At 40.4% G+C, this 19,301-nt stretch overlaps 1 protein-coding gene across 7 annotated transcripts in view; it reads left to right on the forward strand.

The window, feature by feature from the left end:
• ADAMTS17 (ADAM metallopeptidase with thrombospondin type 1 motif 17) overlaps window positions 1–19,301 on the forward strand; it is a 165,936-nt gene that overhangs the window by 99,340 nt on the left and 47,295 nt on the right. For 6 of the 7 annotated variants that reach the window (XM_048956816.1, XM_048956818.1, XM_048956817.1 and 3 more), the window contains 5 exons: window positions 722–888; window positions 1,257–1,384; window positions 9,838–9,958; window positions 12,271–12,345; window positions 17,790–17,870. In XM_048956816.1, the coding sequence (XP_048812773.1) occupies window positions 722–888; window positions 1,257–1,384; window positions 9,838–9,958; window positions 12,271–12,345; window positions 17,790–17,870 (572 nt within the window). The remainder of the gene's footprint in view (window positions 1–721; window positions 889–1,256; window positions 1,385–9,837; window positions 9,959–12,270; window positions 12,346–17,789; window positions 17,871–19,301) is intronic. The other variant, XM_048956815.1, reaches the window with a different exon arrangement.

Here is a 19,301-nt window from a genome sequence, read left to right on the forward strand (position 1 = left end):
TTTTGTTTGTAAAGAAGCAAAATATAGGCATTTGTCAAGAGTTTTAGTTTTCCTTCTCTTGGGAATCATAAATATATTATAAAAAAATAAAAAAATTGCAGATGCTTAATCCTGATGCTGGATTAGTCACCTTTCCTGCATGCTTAAAAAGAGATATGTAAAGTGGCATGGCTTTCAAGGATGGAGACTGTCCACTGCACAGATTTGTTTTTGAAAACCATACTTTTGCTACAATTTGTAGCTTTTTCTGTAATATTTTCTTTTTACGTTGCTGAAAAAAGAACCTTAGAGGATGTGCTGCAGAGACATTTGCTGTATCTCTTGTTAAAGGTGTTTGAGATTCATGACCAGGATACGAAAAATTGAAAGCTCCCTATCTTTGAAAAAGGCTACTTAGTGGTTAAATTACCTCCTATCAGAAGAGTGCCATGTGCAGTCAGCCACCTACTTACTGATCCGTGTATGGACACTACAAAAGAACATGCTTCTGAAGCACTCCAGAGCATCTCTTCTGATAAACCAATTATATATCCACCGTGCAGTTTGGATATTTCTCTTAGAGCCATGCAGAGCAAGATTTGCACTCCAGGAAGAAATGTCAGAAGGGAAGGATCCTTTCTGCTATTTTACTAATTGGCTTGGACAGAAAAACTTAAATAAAGATATGCCTGCATGTAGTTTTGCTATTCCTATTGACCTTGTTTTTTCTTGTGTGCAATAGGCCGGGGCCAGGTGGGAAGAACTGCCGTGGAGCCAGCGTGGAACACACCGTGTGTGAGAACTTGCCCTGCCCCAAAGGTGTGCCGAGCTTCAGAGACCAGCAGTGCCAGGCCCATGACAGATACACCAATAAGAAAAAAAGCCTCCTGACAGCTGTGGTCGTTGATGGTAAGTTTTTTCAGCTTCCTCTGCGTTTTCTTGCTGTCCTTCCACTGCGGCTTATTAACCTATCTTGATTTCATCTGCAATACCCCCAGTTTTCTGTAAGAAAGCTGTAGAATGTTCCCCTTAGCTGCATCTGAAAGATGAATTACAATTACTTGTTCCTGCCATGCTGTTCCTCAAGCTTTCTTAACAGAAGCTGTCAGTCCTTTATACAGCGTGGAAGAGAAGGTACCTGAACTAGATTCCCAGTGTGAGCAGGCAAATATTCATGTAGAGATTCGTGTAGAGACTGCATTCCTTTGCTTAGTTGCTGTTGCCTCACACACTTGTCTGTGCTGCTCATCAAGACACATGTATTTCTTTTTTTCCAGATAAACCATGTGAGCTTTTCTGCTCTCCACTGGGGAAGGATTCCCCTGTGCTGGTGACAGATAGAGTCCTCGATGGCACTCCATGTGGGCCTTATGAGACTGACCTCTGTGTACATGGCAAGTGCCAGGTGGAGTAGCTTTTTCATTTTGTTTTTAATATAATCTGGGGTAGCTATATATGTCCTAAAAGAGCAGATGTCTGTGTGGGTGGCTGGGCAGCCCTCTCTGAGGTGAGAGGGTGACCCTGTTTTGTAATACCCATTGCAAGTGCTCTGTAGCTCTGTCTTTTATGGAGCACTGTGATAAATGCCCGTGGTATGAAAATATTACTGAACAGCTGGGAACGTTCAGTGATCATATTTGCTCATGTGTATTCGTCAAATAGCTTGGGTGGGAAGGGGCTTCTGTGAGAGAAGAGGATGGGAGTGGAAATCTGGCTTGCTTAACTGCTCCATTTCTGCTATTAGAGGAATTGCTGAAAAAATGTCGATGCTGAAAATTGGAGTATAAATCATTACTATCCTGTTGTAAGTGTTGTGTTAACAGCATTATGATGCTTTTCATCTCTCTCTGGGGCCTGTGTAGAAATACTGAGGAAGCTTTTTGATATTACTTGCTTTTTGGCTCTTGGAGCTGCATAAACCTGGGGCTTCACCTGTGCATCCTTTATCCATGTGATTTTTCATTTTATTACTAGATAGTGCCAGGGTGATTTTCTGACCTTGGTGCCCACCAAAAATGTTTGAAAGGCCTTTTTCCTCTGCAGTAAGAAAAAAGTTCCCTTCCTCTTACAAACTCAGTTATAAAGCCCCAAGCAATAGACAGAATTAGGTTTACAAGAACAGATCCAGCAGTCTAGAGCATGACCAGTTTTCTTTTGCCTCTCATCTGTGTTGTCTCATGCTCAGGTCACAGAGAGAGCAAACCTAAAAGATGATAGGATAGACCTCCTTCTGCTGTCCTCTATGAAATGTTACTACCTGCATGGATTGGCCAAACCCTGAGGATGCTAATCTCCTTTTATCTCTGGTCAGATGGGAGTGGAAATGAAGAGGGCTCTGTCCAAATGTCTTGATTTCTGTGAGCAATGATTAAGAACTAGCTGTTTTATTGCTAGTAGGCTGTAGATGAACATAATATTAACACAGGTATGAGAGAGGCTTTGGGGACATAATGCAGTCTTACTAATAGCAATGTGACGAGGTAAGTGAAAAGGCTTTGTCTGGATTGAGTTTTGCACTGCTGAAATAGACACTTCCCCCTTTTTCCTGCCAACATAGCTGCTGAAGGTGCATGTTTAATTCAGCCTTTATAATTTATTCAGATGAAGAATCTGAACAACAGCAAGTTGTGGGGAAGCCAGCATAGGCTTGATTATTTAAATGCTCTTTAATAAAAAATGCCTTGCACAGAGCCAGGTTCATGGTGCATCCCAAGTTACTTAATTTTTCCCTGTTTTCAGCTGTATCTTAAAAAAAAAAACCCTGAAAATCCATTAATAATCTTTTATAGTAAGGCCAGCTGTGCACCTCCAGCTGTGTGCCATTGACCATTATGCTGGGCTGGCCAGATTTACTGCTCCAAATGTTCAGCCACAAATGGTAAATCAGACATTATGGCAATGTACATTTTCTTCTTCCAGTGAACAGCAGTAGCCAGCTCCCATCCAAATGAAAACCTTTATGAGCCCGGAGCTTTGGAGGTACATCATGGAAAGCAAATTGTGCTCTTAACTTGGGGGCAACTGCCTTTAACTGTTCAGAGAGGTGATGACAGCTGCAGAACATTCAGTCCATTTGCATCTGGCTGGGAGAAAATGCAAAATGATCAATTCAAGCCGAGTAGTTTTGAAAGTCTTGTGAAGTCATTTATAATAATCTTCTGCCTTATATGCAGTCTAGTGCTGAGAATCACCATGTGTGACTATGTACCTCATTTGCTATAGATGCTTGTCAAACTAGCTGTCTATTAAATGAATTTAATCATCATATTCATTTAATTACTCTTGTTTTTTTCCCCAGTGTAGACAAAGCCTTGCAACAAGCATGGCGGGAGGTCTGGAGTACAGAATAAGTGCTGAAATCAGAGGGTGGTATTGCTGTTATTTATTTTCTTGTGTAATCCGTGCTGTTAGAGGCTCTCAAAGGCAGGAATGATACATTGCCAGAGTACAGGCATGTTAGCAGTATCCATTGCTTGTGAATCATAGAATCACAGAATGGCCTGGCAATGCAACAGCTCTCTTCCCTTTAGAAGTGTTTGCTCCTACATGCATTGTTGATGGAAAAAGGAATTCAGTTTGTCTTTGCTATGTTCATCTATTCTTTTAGGAGAGTGGGGTTTTGAGAAGGGAAACAGGAACAGGATCTTTGAACTGGAGTTGCACATTAAAGGGTGGAGAGTCTTTCTTTCACTGTATGTTATGAACTTCTTACAGCTTCATTTTAAAGCCATGAGCTGAGCTCCAGTCCAAACAGTGTGAATTAAATTTTTTTGTGTAAGCCACACTGAAGCACACATTAGAAGAGATACTGCTGAGTAAAAGTAAATGCATTTATTTGTACTGTCTTCTGGTACAAAGTGCAGTGTTCATATAGGTATTGGATCTTTCCTGAAATGCACACTGTCTTCTAGTAAGGAGAATTTATTTTCTCCTGGAGTTTTTAAGAGATGAGAGATCTGTAACAGGTTAAGAACTCTGTAGTCTCTCTCTTGTGTTCTTTCATGGTTTTCTTTCTCTAGTATGGACATTACAGCATTGGTGAAGATAAGGTAATGCAGTCCAAACTGCACCCCAGATTGCTTTTATCTTCTCCTATTTTTCTCCAAGTGGCTTTCAGAGAGAAGATTTCCTGGGGTTTTTGTTTTTTTCCTCCAGGCTATTCAGTGCACATTTCATGAGACAGCATTCATGGAAACTGTGTGCTCTCTGACCTCTTACAGTTCTTCATTCTGTTATGCTGCTCATGTTAGAAGCAAGCTGCTGGCTGAAGTAGAGCTAAAAAAACGTGTTAGATGCCACTAGAAAGTGTTGTGGAGAGAAGACAAGCTGCTCAGCTGACTGTTGTGATGCATATGACTTTGTGCTGACTGTTTTCAAAGGATTATTCAAAGACTCATGATAGCATAAGAACTTTCCAGTGGAGACTACAGATTGTGCTTCAGGATGTAATCTGAGGTCTTGTACAGCAGAACCTGGCTAGAGATCAAAGGCAGTCTTTGTGATTTAATAACGTAAAAGGTGAAGATGTTTTGACTCTCTTAAGTTTTCTCATTAATGTTTTGCTATGTCATGGCTACTTTTAGCTTTTTAGGGAATCTACAGTCCGTTTCATGTTGACAAGCTACACATTAGGCTGTTCTGGCACAGTAAAAATGCTATAGAATGACTGTCTTCCAAAAGTGACTGTAATACAGTCTGAAAGACAAGCATAAATTTGAAAATGGATACGTTTTCAAGAATAGTCTTTGCAGATTGGGTGGACAGAGTGTCAGGAGAGGGCCACAAGTGGCAGAGGATAAATTGCAGTTGTCTGCTGGACCTATTGTTGGCAAACGCTTTTCCAACACACTTCGTACCCATGTTTTGCATTTGATTGATGCATACAGTTCTGGCTTTGCCTCCTCATCTGATGATTTCCCATGTATTATTCATATTCCTGCATTATAAACTGTGGTACAAGATGTTCCAGACTGAGTAGCTTGTCTTCATACAGCTTGGCTCTGTGCTGTACTTCGATAAATTGTTTGGTATTGCTCACAAAGTCTAGGAAGGGATTATTTGAGCTATAGATACCTACTGTATAATTGCTTTTTTCTCAGTTCCTATTTCTATACCAGTGTAATCATAGAAAGACTGCTGAGGGTTTGGTGAGTAGGGCACAGCAACAAAATGCTATCTTCTATTTTGCTAATTTTTCGTGTACTTTACAATGGAATATGAAAAACCATGCTGTTTTCCCACTCTTTTTCTTCTATGTTATCTCAACAGACCGTATAATAGCCAGTTCATTGTTAAATACCTTGGAGACTTGACTTCGTTCTTGTAGCTCTAGGAGTCAAGAATTGAACAGAAAGGAGGCTGTATATATTATGCAGTGCTAAATATATATTATTTTCTCATCCAGAACTGACATGATAGATGGCGCTTTTACAGAATGAGTAGTTGATGTAAAATCCTCTGGTATTTGCAGCCTGTTGATATTTGTACAAATCAGGGCAGAGGGGAGGTAGATTCAGGTTTGAGGCGTCCATTCAGATGAACCTGATGTAGAAGGATCAGAAAAGGATTGCTACAGAAAATGGCCAAAAACCAGAAGCAAAATAGTTCCAGGGATGGGAAAAGTCTGTGAGCAGGAAAGCGCTTAGTATTACTTTCATGCTCACTCATGTAGTCTGCTTTGCTGCCAAAACACAGGGATTATTGACATATAAGCCTTCAAGCTTTGTATGTGGAAAGGTAGTCATTGGGAATAACTTTGTGTGGCATTATCATGAACTGCTAAGAGATCTAAGCACAAACTCAATGGGCATCATTGTGTGTTATCTAATGTGGATAAGAGAACAGCATAAAATAAGTAGTGCATATCTCCTGTTCTAGAAGCACTGCTCTGATACAGATAAAATCCAGGACAATGTTTTCAAAACTAACTTTTGTGTTGACTCCAGTCTGTAACACAAAATTTGTTGTGGTACAGAAAGAGAAGTAATTTAGAGATGAACTGCTTTACTGGGTTCTGTGCTAACTCTCTTGTACAAATCCTGACAGATACCCATAATTCTCTACAAATCTTGTTTAAAACGAAGAAATAAAAATTCTCTTACCCTGAAATCTGAATCAGTTGCTCAGATATGTACATTCCTGTTTCATGTAGTCCATCCCTTGAGGTATCAATGGACACTGGATACTCTGGACAAAAAGTTGGCAGTGCAGATGAATCTGTCATAACCACCATGCTCTGTACATGATTAATTTGTAAAATGGCACATGTTGCATCAATATTTATATTTGATCCATTGAGACAGCTAGCTAGTTCAGCATATGGGAAGCATTACAGTTTTGTGAGCCTACAATGTCTTTTCTTACAGAGGGTGGGTATATATAACAAAAATAATTGTGTTTATGTAGCAAAACATATTCACACAGGCTGTATCAATTGAGTTTTTGCACAGCCATTCACAATACAAATAAAAATATCATTAAAATATCCAAGCAGTACAGAAAATAGCTCACACAGAAGAGCCCAGATGATGTGCGTTCAAGAGGAGGAGTTTTCCTATGCTGGAGCCAGCAATGACTGAAGCTGGAAATACCACCCAACAAGCAGTATTTTCAGATGTCTAATTACAAAAATAAGAAGGGGAAGGGAGAGAAGGAAGGGTGGACTGAGGTATCATCTCAGAGAGAATGAATTTCAGGCTTTTGGCTCGGTGAACATGCAATTACCTGCCAATTTAAAGGTCAGTCAATAGTCACAAAACATGATGTCAGAGTAGGAGACTGCCTGGGTTGAAAATCCTTAAGAAATCTGTGGATACAGTTATCACTGTCAGTGCTGAGAAGTTGAAGCCCAAAAAATCTATCTTGAAATTTCCTGCTGGCACTTAATATTTTAATGTGGGCAAGGGGTTGGCTTTGGTTTAAAATCTGCTTCCTCTTTGTCTAATGCTGATTTTAGCAGTGCTACGGCACTTTCAACAGCTAGCACAGACAGGAACTGGAACTCTTGGGTGATGCCAGCACCTTCAGCTTTGCTGAAGTTAAGAATGTCACTGTCCAAGTCCATGTTGGACAGTACAGAAAGTTCTGTGAGCCCAAGGCCATGGCTGGCAGTGGTGCGTACCCACACAAACTCCTAGTAGCAAATGGTGGCTATACCAGGCTAGCTGTTCATTTTTTATTCTTCCTTTTGAATATAGTAGAGCTCCAAGTACCATGCTAATTCCTGAATGGATCATCTTGGTAGAAAAAGAGAAATGCTTCTCTTCTTAGCAGTCTATTCAAGACTGCTGAAACTGGAAGTATCCAACCAGTACTTGTTCATGGATTTGATTTGCTAACCTGCAGGATAACTCTTGGGTCTGAAAGCACACAAGATGCTATTTGCAAGGTCTGTTTTCCCTCGGGGCGTCAAGTTTCCCCTTTCTGCTCTTCTGCTTCTTATTTAAAAAAAAAAAAAAAAAAAGTCACCTTACCTTGTTGAGTACGCTGGACTGAACAGCAAGCAGTTAGAGGTGATAAAGATCTAGCATGAACTACTTAGGATTCAAGGCACGGTTTCTGCACTATGAACACTTGAGTTTTGAGCAGTGTAACTTGCCTCCCCCAGGTCTGGTGGGGTTCAGGCTTTAGCCTTTGGTCAGCAACTTTCTCACCTAGACAGGGGCTGCAGGTCTCTCTCAAGTAAAATAACCAAGGACCGCTGTCAGATACTTCCCTCCCAGGAAGTGTGAATTCTGTGCTCTCCCTGTCCTCAGGGAGGATCTCCCAAAGTGTGTCAGTGACTTATGTGGGAAGAAATGGCTTATCTGGAACCCCAGTGTCAAAATAAAGGGTCTTGCTCTTTCAGAGGCTTGCAGTAGTTTATGTTAACTGGGAAGTTGCAGCATAAATGCAAAGCATGTGGTTGCTGACTCCCTATTCTCTGCGTGCCTCCATTATAGTCCTATAGACTCCTCATGTAGAACGGGGAATAAGTGTGGTTCAACACTCATCATATTCCTTTTATTCATTTGTGTGCTCACATAGTGCTAATAACAATGCAGTACAATAAAAGATAGCACAAGAGCCTTAAATTAAACACAGCCTTTCCAGTATCTCAGCAGGGTGGCAGTCAGGCATGTATTTCCAGCTGCCTTTCAGCAAGCCCATTAATAAATCATAGTTATTTTCCTGGAAGGAGAACAGCTGGGACATCCTTCTGTTTTGGGGCAGAATCATATTCAGTATCCCACAATTATTTGTTGGACATGGGTGTGAAGAACTGCCCTAAGAACTGGAACTGCTCAGTCATCATCTTCAACTTGACTTAATGCCCACTTACACAAGGTTTTCTGTACTCCTTGTCCAACAACTTATGTGTTCTACTGTTCTACTTAATGAGCTTGTATGAGCTTGTGTATGTTTATGTATTTAAGAATAATTATCCTTTCTGAGCTTTTATCTGTCTGTAATGATTTGTGTTGACAAACAGTGCATCAGATTGTGTCTGAATGCTGGCCATCTTTCATCCCCAAAATACATCTGGACTTAGGCAGTGGCCCATGACTTCTAAAATATGGAGAATGTTTTAGTTCAGGTCCAGATCATATTGCTTATGTGCAGGCAGCCTCAGAAGAAAAAAAAAAAACCAACCACCTGGAGTTCTCATAGCATTTCTCCACTTATCCTGTTTTTCAGAGTGTTGGTTATGCCGTGGTTGTTCCCTGAGATCTCTCTCCAACTGGCTTTATTACAAGAAGATAAGGAAGGGAGAGACGTGGCAGCCTTGTTCAAATGAGGGTTGTTAATGACAGTAATGTCAATTCTGCTAACTCATTTGTCAAGGAACTGTTTGTCTACAAAGAATGAATTTTCACCTTATAGTAGAGTCTCTGCTAATAACTTGCGTAATTAGAACTCTTATGTCAGTAAAAGTTCATGTATTGAGTGAATTACTGATAATTTTGAGACTTATGTGGACAGAAACACAATTCACACAGACCAATCATGATGTTAATATGATGTCTGTAATTTAATCTTATTGCCTTCTAGATCTACAAATGTGCAGTAGTTACCATCACAACCTTTCAATGGTTTGTGAGTAAATAAGCTTACTGTGGCAATCTTTGTAGCCCCAGGGAGAGTACTGTGACTGTGCAGGTAATACCTGTCTGTGAAGCAAGGCCACTTCAGAGATTTTTGTTGGTAATTGTTTCGGTAGAAATAGGAAAGAAGATTAATAATTGCATGAAAAATCATGCGGTACCTACTGGCCATATAGAAACCTGCCTTGCTTCCACTGAAGTGATTGTGCATTGCAGGTGCCTTGAGCTATATGATTGGTGAGATCTTTTTTCAGAGGCACAATTGGATTTGAGCACCATGGAGCTTATAATGGCACTCTAAAGTTTTGTGAGGTGAAGATAGCACCAAGATTTTGGTTACTTGGGTTAACTGCCATTTAAGTGAGTCATGTTTTTCTCTAAGCTAAGTATCAAAGTAGTGGTCCTTATCTCTGGGATGTCTTTAGTTCCTCAGAAATTGCTATACAAACATGAAGCATCATTGTAATCTTTCATGTTTTTCAAGCAAGTTAGAGTAGGTTAGCGTGAAATATCTGATGATATCTGGAAAAGTTAGTGTTTGTGGAAAGTCTCTTTAGTAGTGTCTTGTGAATCAAAATACATGCTCTTAGTGTTAGGGAAGGAGGTTGCTAAATTGCCAACTCAACGCTGTTCCAAATGAGTGCTCGGTTGATTCACAGCATTCTCTTCCTGTTCATCTTATCAGTCCGGTGTCTATCTTAGTGTTGACATCAATGTTTAGAGATGCTTTAACCTTGCAAGCAAAATAATGGGGACCTCTGGTTGTTGTCATCAGAAAATTGGCTGCGATGGAATCATTGGCTCAGCTGCCAAAGAGGATCGCTGTGGAATCTGCAGTGGTGATGGCAAAACCTGTAAAGTGGTGAAAGGCGACTTCAACCACACGAAGGGGATGGGTGAGTAACCCTCAGCAGCATTCCAGTAGAGTGGAGGTTCTCTTAAGTGATCAAGGAGAGTTAAAGAGAGGCTGTAATAGCTCTTCTTCTAGGATAGCATTTAACACAAGGTAGAAGAGGGCGACTGTTCTCTAAAATTGCATGATTTCTTTTATGTATGAGAACACAAAAACTTAGTAATGTTCATGACATCCTATTCTTGCAGACAGTGCATAGGGGGCGAACCCTCCTGGGTTCTCTTTTCTCATTTTCAACCAGCGTGCTGCCAGAAAATGTTCTGTAAAAGTGTGTGGTGAGGAACCACTAAAAAGACATGCAAGAATGAGAATATTGGCTTGTCCCTAGTCCTGCTTATGAGAAACTAGATATACAAGGGTAGATAATCAAAGATTCACTTCTACTTTTTTTTGCTGAGCCTCTTGTTAGATGGTGAGTTGGGACTGCTGAGAACTTGTCAGGATCAGACATGATGGGGCTGTGCAGTTTCCAAAATATTTTTCATTTAGAACAGCATCTAGCTGGAACACCAAACACTCAGTTCAGTGATGATAGTCACTGAATGTCTGCTTCTTATTCAGTTGTACAGATACCAGCCATTTCCTCTGTCTGAAATTCAGAGTGAAGTTGTGTTTCTCATTTTGAATACTACTGGTGCTGTTGATTTTTAAATAACAGGTAAAATCATAGTATATTCTCCAGTGGAGGAAAGTCTGATTTCAGCACCATCTTTGAGCTCTTTGGGACCTCTGAATGATGCTCATTGTATGCTACAATGATTTATTCCATGATCAGTATATTTCAGCTAAATAAAAAAGACCTCCCCTCTGAATATTATTACTGAAACCCTGCCAGCCACAGCATCCACTATAAGATAAAAGAGCTTCTGGTCAGACTGAAGACTTTCCCCTCTCTTGTTAAACGTTAATGTATATACACCTTGGTGTCTGAATTAGTCTTTGTTCCAGAGTTTCTCTTCTGCACTTCTGAGAAATGTGTTATCACTCAACTTTATCAGGCAAAGGGAGGGAAAGTCAGGCTCAGGACTTGCAAGCTCCTTCAGTAGGAAGGAAGTGTTCAGAAAAACTGATTTCACATTTAGTAAATGCAGAATTGCCATTTTGCTATGTAGAAATACATTCAAAATGTGCTACTGCAGGACAGCACAGTAAAGCACTCAGAAATAGATTTCACTTAAGCACGCACTTCAATTCTGTTTAATTACTAAAGCACCATAAGTGCTTAGTAGCTTCCCTGAATCAAGGTCTCAGCACTGAATTCTGAGTCTCTAATTTTGAACATTGACCTTTTCCTCTGTATCCTCTTCCTCATTTGTGAGGGGCAAGTAGGATTTCCCACCTCTGCCATGTCTTTCTGGAGCACGCATGTGTTGTTGCATTGCTAGGCCAACTTGCTAAATGATTTTCTGCATTATTGCCTTTGACTCTTTTGACCAAGTTATTTTTCACCTTTTTTCACCTTTTGTCAAGGCACTTGCATTTGATAGAAATTATTGAAGAATTTTCTCATTTCAGTTGTAAAAATTATATTGTTTTGTGGGAAGAGCTTTAAAAACCATCCACAAAGTGCCAAAAAGTCTTCTAGATTGGGAATCATCTTTGCATTTTATTTTGTAAAAGAAAACAACCATTTACACTTTTTTAATTAGTCAGTTATTATTTTCCTGCTTTGGGGTTTCTTCTGTGTTAAACACTGAAAATAGATTTTCACTTACATTTCCCAGCTCCAACTCTGCAAGCATTTTATGCATTGCAAGTTACTCCCATCAATTTATATTTGTATATGAATGTTTTGCAGAATGAGTTCCTCAGATTAACTTAGTGAATCCCATGCAGTGAGCGGTGCTAGATCTGAGGCATCACACATGAACAAAAAAATGATCTTTTTTCTTTAAATCAGCACTTCAGCAAATATGTACAAAAATCTGATGATCTTTTGGTCGAACAAGGATACACAATGTGAATTCAGGTTTCAAATTTGCAAATGATAGCACAGGTCAGTGACAAATGCCCATAAGCTTGCTGCTGTGCAAGTGAAGGCCAACACACTGTGTGAAGTATGCTACTTTAGTATTTCGGAAGAGAATAACCTTCCAATATCAATATACTGACTGTTTTGGAGTGGTATCTGTTTTGTGAATTGCAGCTGCTACCTTCAGGCCATATCCTCAGCAGCTGTACGTGTGAAACGCCGCTGACTGTAGGGTTGGTCCCTGTGCTTCCTGTGATTACAAACTATGTTATCAAGCCCTGTTAACTGAACTAAACCCATGCCAACTCATTTCTGTTTCTTAGTAACCAATAGTCATTGTAAGAAGGTTTCCACATGTGTGATGGCAAAGGCAAAGTCTGTTCCCAAGTGTTTCTCGTGTAAGATTCTTGAATGCTGTTTGCAGTGTCAGTGGGTGTTGGTGACATCCTTTGGTGTTGGTCCTTCGTCTTCTTTCGGTTGAATTAAATGGGGAGATTGGTATCAAAAGCCATGGATAAACTTCAAGACCTTTTACCAGTTGGTTTGTTTTTTTTAAAAATACCAGGCACAGATTGTTCCCTTTTAGAAAATCTACCTGTATGAGATTTTTTTCATTAATGAAATGACAAATACTGACTCAATTTTTCATTTATTTTTACTACCTTACTGCCCCATATTTTATAAGATTTTGCTATCCCAGTAGAACATTATGGTGGAACATTCAAAGCACCTCACAGGAGGGATGTCCAGCAGTACAAAACTTGCTGCCTGTGTTTCAGAGTGATCCAACTGTAAATGGATTCCACTTCTTTCTTGGGTAGGAGATCAGAAGTATTTATAATGCTAAATGTCACGTACACTACGGTGCTGAATGCGCTGTTTTAGACAGAGGTTTACTTCTGTCTTGCACCATTCCCTGTACCTAATTCTGTGAGATAACTATAAGATAGTAATACAGACAGATTTATTATGAAGTTCATCTCTGTCTCTCTGCCACTGTACGAGGGACCTGGAACTAGAGGTCAGTTCTTTGGCTCATATTTGTTGGGTGGCTGATCTGTCTCACAGACTCCAGGGCTGTGCATGCCATTCGCAGATCTGCATTAAGAATGAGATGTTTTCCCTTGCATCTGTTTCTGTGCTGATTTTTTTCTCAGACACATCAAGATTGCAACTCTGCTTGTGATCCTAAAGAATGACTCTAGTTATTTGGATGTTTTCTTTTTAATTACAAAGCATAATGTGGTGATACCATTGCCAGTTGTATTATTTGATTGAAGAGATGACTAGTGTATCTTTGCTAGCAATTTCTATTTTACGATAATGAAAAAGCAGGCCTTTTATTTTGTACTTTATTTTTCCAGCACACATTTAAAGGAAAGAAAGGAAATTTGGACAGTGGTGCTGTAGTGCTGGCTTGTATCTTTATATAATGCAAGAATTTATTTTCTTTTCAATAGGATATACATTGAAATGATGAGAAAAATAGTGCCCCAGCAGTAACCCCTGGGGTGTCTTTTAAGAGTTTAAGCAGAACATGCAAGTTAAATTCTAGCAGCCAATGCTGAAGTAATGGTAGGAGGCTTTGAAATCTATCCATGGTTCCCCGATGAAATTATTTTCATCCAAACAAGCTATCCCATGGCTGGAAGTGGACAGGTGCTGATGAAGGAATTACTCTCAAGATAATAGCAGGAGAGAATCATCACAGCTGCTCAGAAAATGAACATATGGTTACCAGTGGACGTATCTGCACACCACTGCAAAAACTACCACTCAGTAAAATGTGCAAGGTGGGAAAGGCAATGGAAACTAAAGTGCCTAGCTGGTACTCATGCCTAAAATACTGGGGGAGCTCTGCTGGCCTTGACCAGCAGGTAGACAGTGCTTTCAATTTCCTTAGCTTCCTCCCTGAGATCTTTGTTCTAAGTACTTTCATGATATTTGATAATGGGCAGAGAACAGTTGGCTTTCTCATACGTGGTCGTCATGTGTGTACAGGGAAAAGATGAAGGTACAATGCCTAGAGAGCAGTACTTTCAGCCATGGGATAATTTCTCCTTCACCTCAGAAGTCTGTCTTTTGGTGAGATGTCAACGGGAAACCAGTTTTGCAGTAGATCAGTGATGTTCTGAAGTTCATACTAAACTTTTTCTTCATTCTGGGAATAATAACAGTGGCTAACAATGGATTTCCCTGTGTGAACTGCTTTCCTCTTGCAAATCTCTCCAGCATTTAAATGAAGATACAGTAGCCACTGTTCACATATTAATCTCCTTGATGACAAAGCCACCTCTTTGTTCTGGTGTCTCTCCTAATACGAGTTACACCATGTAATTTGTACCTAGGATTTGCTTCAATCACGGTCTTACATTCCTGAGACACTGATGTAATGCAGATTGTCCAGAAAGATTGGTGTGTGCCAAAGTAACTGTTCCCAAGGTGGAGTGTACTGCATACAGCACTATAAATTATCAAATAATGAAGTTCTCCTGTTGTACTTCCAAAGCTTCATCTTAACAGGCTGATTTATGGGTGAAATTACTAGAAATATTGCCCGATAGTTGCCAAATCTCATCAGTCTTTAACCAATTCCTCATTTAAAGAACTTTAAGCCCAACCTTGCAAACTCTGGCATTGCAGACAATTATCCTAACAGATCTTCTTGATTCTAAGCCAACTCTTGAGACTTTTTGTCTTACAGCTAACACTTGATAATCTTTCTGGCAATCTGCAGTGATAGTTTGCTTAATAAAATGTGTCTGGAAAACAATGTAGTTGTTTTCCGGTGCAGTCGTCTCAAAGACCTGGATTATTATGTGACCAGCAGTGTCACTATAGCTCTAAGGTCCAGGTTGGAACAGTGGAAGTGATCTGAACTTGTAGCTGGGACAAATTTGCATGGATGGTGTGTAGTATGTTTGCAATGAGATTTGACCCCTAACTCACAATGTTACTAGAAGTAATGACGGAGAGTGTCAAGATTCTTCTTTTGGTACATGCCCAAGAATTCTGCTGCATCTCTGTAAGAACTCATCAGATTCATACAGCTGCTAATTGGTTCAGATTTCACTAAAGGAAAAGTAAGAGTCGGCAGTCAGGTTTCTGCTCCATGATCTCAGTGAGTTAACACAGTATGTTTCTTCTTATTCAGGAGCTGTTGAATACAGCCCTCCAAAGCCATCAGTCAGGATAAGGAATTACATGAGGAGAAAAATCTGGTGTAAGACCAAAGTAAACAGTTTCCAGAACTAATACCCTATTAATAGCTTATATTCCACTATTTACCATTGTAAAAAGTAACATAAAAGTCAGCTTTCTCCTGTGGTGTTTCTCTCATGACACAGTGATGAAATGAGAGTGTATTTATGGCACTATGGAGCTTCAAGCATGGCTCCACAGCTTGCTCACCTCTAAAGCAGTGACATTTCTGGCTTTGCCAGGTCAGTGGACAGACCCAGAGTTCACTGAAGTCAGTGGCAGGCTTTCCACTGTGTTCTGTGTAACTTTGCCTTTAGTCTTTGCAAGATTCGGCTCTAGGCATTCATATCTGGAAAACAATTTAAAATATAAGTAAATAGTACCCTTGTAGATACTTTACATTACCTGAAACTTGGGCATGTTCCAAACTGGCTTCCTAACAGGGGTGTTCAGATGTGTCATAGGGCCTATTTTCCTGTGATACACTGTTATGAATCACGTCTTTGCTGTGTGCTCATGTCTGGTGGTAATTCTCCATCGGGTTTATATGCAGATGCATGGGGAGCACTGGGGATGTTTGATTTCTGGAACACTCTGTTTTGACTGTAATTTGGTATCTCAGCTGATGAAAAAACAACTCCTGGAAATAACTAGAGTAAAATTCAACATCTGTTTGCTTTGATTTTATAACAGATTTCCGTATTGCATTTAAGAGCTCACCCTGGAAGTTAAGATTGTTCCCAGTAAAGCCTACTCTGTACTCACAGATGGGAAGCCACTGCTTTGACCTCTCTGACCAGATATGGTTTGCAGCTCTGCTGTCCCTCTTACTGTTTTTCCTGCAGGGCTGACTATTGCTCAGATATCCTGAGTAAGAGAGAAGTAAGGAGGAAAATGTGCAAAAAAGACTGAACTGAAGGGTCAAATAATGTGTGATTCACTTAAAACAATCGGGGATAGAGCAGCTGAGTCTAGCCCCAATCATCTGTCCATCCAGTGATCCCTCAAAACCCAAGGCCTTACTGATAGGACAACAAAGAGGCTGGACATTCTGCTTGTTCAGAGAGATAGAAACAAATCTGCAGTCTGAGATCTAAAATCCCCATCTACCTCACTCCATATCATTGTGGCAAGGGAATGACTTAATCCTGAGATGCATGTGGTTGTCAGAATCCTTCTTTAAGGCTTCTCATATCAGTCCAAGAGAAGCATGGCCTTCTGACTGCACTTGTCCCTAAAACAGCTTCCCAAACGCTGCTATTAGAGGAGCCACTTCTTCAACCTATTACTTTAGCCAGCCCTGATTTCCATAAAGGCAGGGCAGAAGAGCTTCATACAGCCCTTTATAAAGCCAAGATTAAAAAAAGGCAGGGGGGAGGTGGGGGGAGATAAGAGGACATGCAGAATAAGCTCCTTAACATTTAAAAGAAAAGGGAGAGCAATAATCCAAAAGATGTGCCAAGTAATACACTGCAATGTCAACTGGGTGGCCAATTAGAAGGAATCAAATCATGGTTGTGATGAGATTAGTGTCATTTACAGGGATCTGATTCAGAGTCCAGTGAAGCCAGTGGAAAATCTCTCCATGACTCCCAGGCCATTGAAACAGGGTCTAATGTTCCTCAGCTTTTTAGTTTAAAGGCACCACTTCCACCCCATGGAACAAGTACGTAACTCCACATGACTCTGTGGTGGGTGAAAATAAGCTACATTTCTTTCTAGCTCCTTATTATTTTTACTGTTATTCTGTTAGTGAAAAGTAGTACAATTACATCATATTGCTGATTATTGAATGAAGCATGAAGAGGCCGAGAGTTTCAGAAAGATGAAAGCCAAGAGAATTCCATAAAAATATGATGGGGTGCTGTAAAAACTTCCCTACCATGTCAGATGGTCTAATTTGGCATGTGCTTCTGCTGGCAGCATTTAGAGGTGGTCACTCCTTGACAAACTTTCAGTTCTGCTGTTGCATTAAATCTGAGTTGTGGAATTCCGTTTAGCAGCCCAGTACAAGGAGCCCATTAACCACTATAATCTCCAGAACATTTTCATAAAGTGCAAGTGAAAACAAATTTCTTTTTTCCCCAGTTGTCCCACTAATTCCTTCTGTTTCATTTTAGCGTCATCCAAATGTTTTATGGAACAGAGTTCTCTCAGATACTGATCCCTTGAGCAGGGCTTTTCCTGTTGTTTTTGTTGCTGTTGTTTTTAAGAGGGGACAACAGGAGGGCCTATCAGAAACTTCATTTCACATTAAAGATATCTGGTTTGTGATGTGGAGTGTTGTTTCTGACAGTGTCAGTTTCCATCAGCTCTGTAACAGTCTTCATGCATCCCTGTCAGTACTGCAGGAGAGCCAGAGTGATTCAGAGAGTGCAAATGTGATTAGGCCCAAGCACAAGCCTTAAGTTGCAATTAAGCATCACACGTGCATTTCTATCCCTCTTCTCAGGACGAAATGATTAATCATAGCCATGCAAGCCACAGCAGTGAAACTTGGCTGCCAAATCTCATTTGAAGTGTTCCCCACCCATTCCCCAGCATGGGCAGGAGTTGATTTTTTCATGGTGAGATACTGAATGATTGATGCTTCTGCCTGTCTGTGAGGTGTTCTCATCCTTCTGCCTTTTTCTTGCTGTAGGTTACATCGAAGCAGCTGTGATCCCTGCAGGTGCCCGACGGATCAGAGTGGTTGAGGACAAACCTGCTCACAGTTTTCTGGGTAAAAAGACAAAAGAAAAAGTTTTGGTTCAAACTCAGCTTTGTTCTCTGTTAAAATGACCTTTCTCTTAAATTACTTTTAAGATAACAGGTTTGTTGTTTTCTCTGAGTGGCTGTGTTGATTTTGTTCTTGATTCAGTCTTTTCTTGAATTCATGATATTCGCTTGGTGTGATAAAACATGACACTGCCCAGACCCTGCGCAGCCTGAAGGACCAGAAGATGCATTTATACAGGCTGAAGGATTTTTGTGCAGCACTTGGCACTAAGGTAGACATTGCTGCTAGGAGCACATTGCACTTTGTGGAGGAGTGGGAAAGAGAACAGTATGTTTTAAGAATCAAGCAGCAGAGATGCAGACAGGAAGGCTCCTAGCTCAGACTGGAGCAGAGGCAGGACAGGGCACCTGAGGTTGCCTGCACCATTTCCTGTAGCTGTGTGCAAGACCTGATTCTGCATTCTGAGGTAGGCTACTTGCAGCCTTTAGTCCACTGCCTCTGTTTTCTCAAGCTGACAGTAAGTTTAATCTCATGTGCTGGAAAACAAAGTCTTACCCTGAGTGAGGGCTCAGACTTGTGTATAAGGTTCTTTTAAGGCAGAGTTTATCAGTAAAGCTGTCCAGTTACTAATCATTCAGATTAAGGATTGGAAGGGCATTTGTAAAATCAGTTAGCTGTAATGTACATCTGTAAGTTTGGTCTTCTGCCTTTATCTTCAGTGTTAGTGATGTTTCTTTCCATGTCGATAATGTGGAATAGATGAAGTGCTTTATCTCCAATCTAATTCTAGGGAAACTAAGTCACAGGTAAGCTAATGCCCTGTTACCTTGAATCCCCACAGGAAGTCTGTGTCATAACAGGGAGTTGAAAGAAGGTTGCCAAAGTACAGAAGAGCACACAACACATTGAAACATCCTTTTTGCACTTGGAGCTGTATGACCATGCTTAAGTAGGGATTTCTGCTGTCTCTTAAATTCTTTATGCCGTGGAGCTATGTTTGGAATTTTCTTTTATCCTTTTCTTTTCCCACATCTCCTCTTATGTTTAGTGGAGTTTTGCATTTTATAGATACCTGCATTGTCAAACTTCAGCTCTTCTTGATTTTGATGAGCTCACTACCAAAGCTTTCCCTATCAAACAGTGTTTCAGTGCTTCCACAGCCTCATGTTCTTGTTGCAGTGGTTGGAACAGATGCTATCGCTTAGTGTGGGAAGTATTAAGTACTGTTTCTCTTGTGTATGTTCTAGTTCTCTCAAAGCGAGCTGCTTAGAGTGGAGACACTGTGAGGTTTTAGGGTAGAAAAGTATTCTGAAAGATGGAATTCCTTCCAGGGATGATCAGTGCTGTTATTAGAAAATCTGACAGCATCACAGAGCTTGTTGCCCTCCCATTTTACGGATGGGAAAGTTTGCTCATGGATACGTTGGAGTCAGT

This window comes from Lagopus muta, chromosome 10, assembly GCF_023343835.1.
Source record: "Lagopus muta isolate bLagMut1 chromosome 10, bLagMut1 primary, whole genome shotgun sequence".
Taxonomy (NCBI): Eukaryota; Metazoa; Chordata; class Aves; order Galliformes; family Phasianidae; genus Lagopus; species Lagopus muta.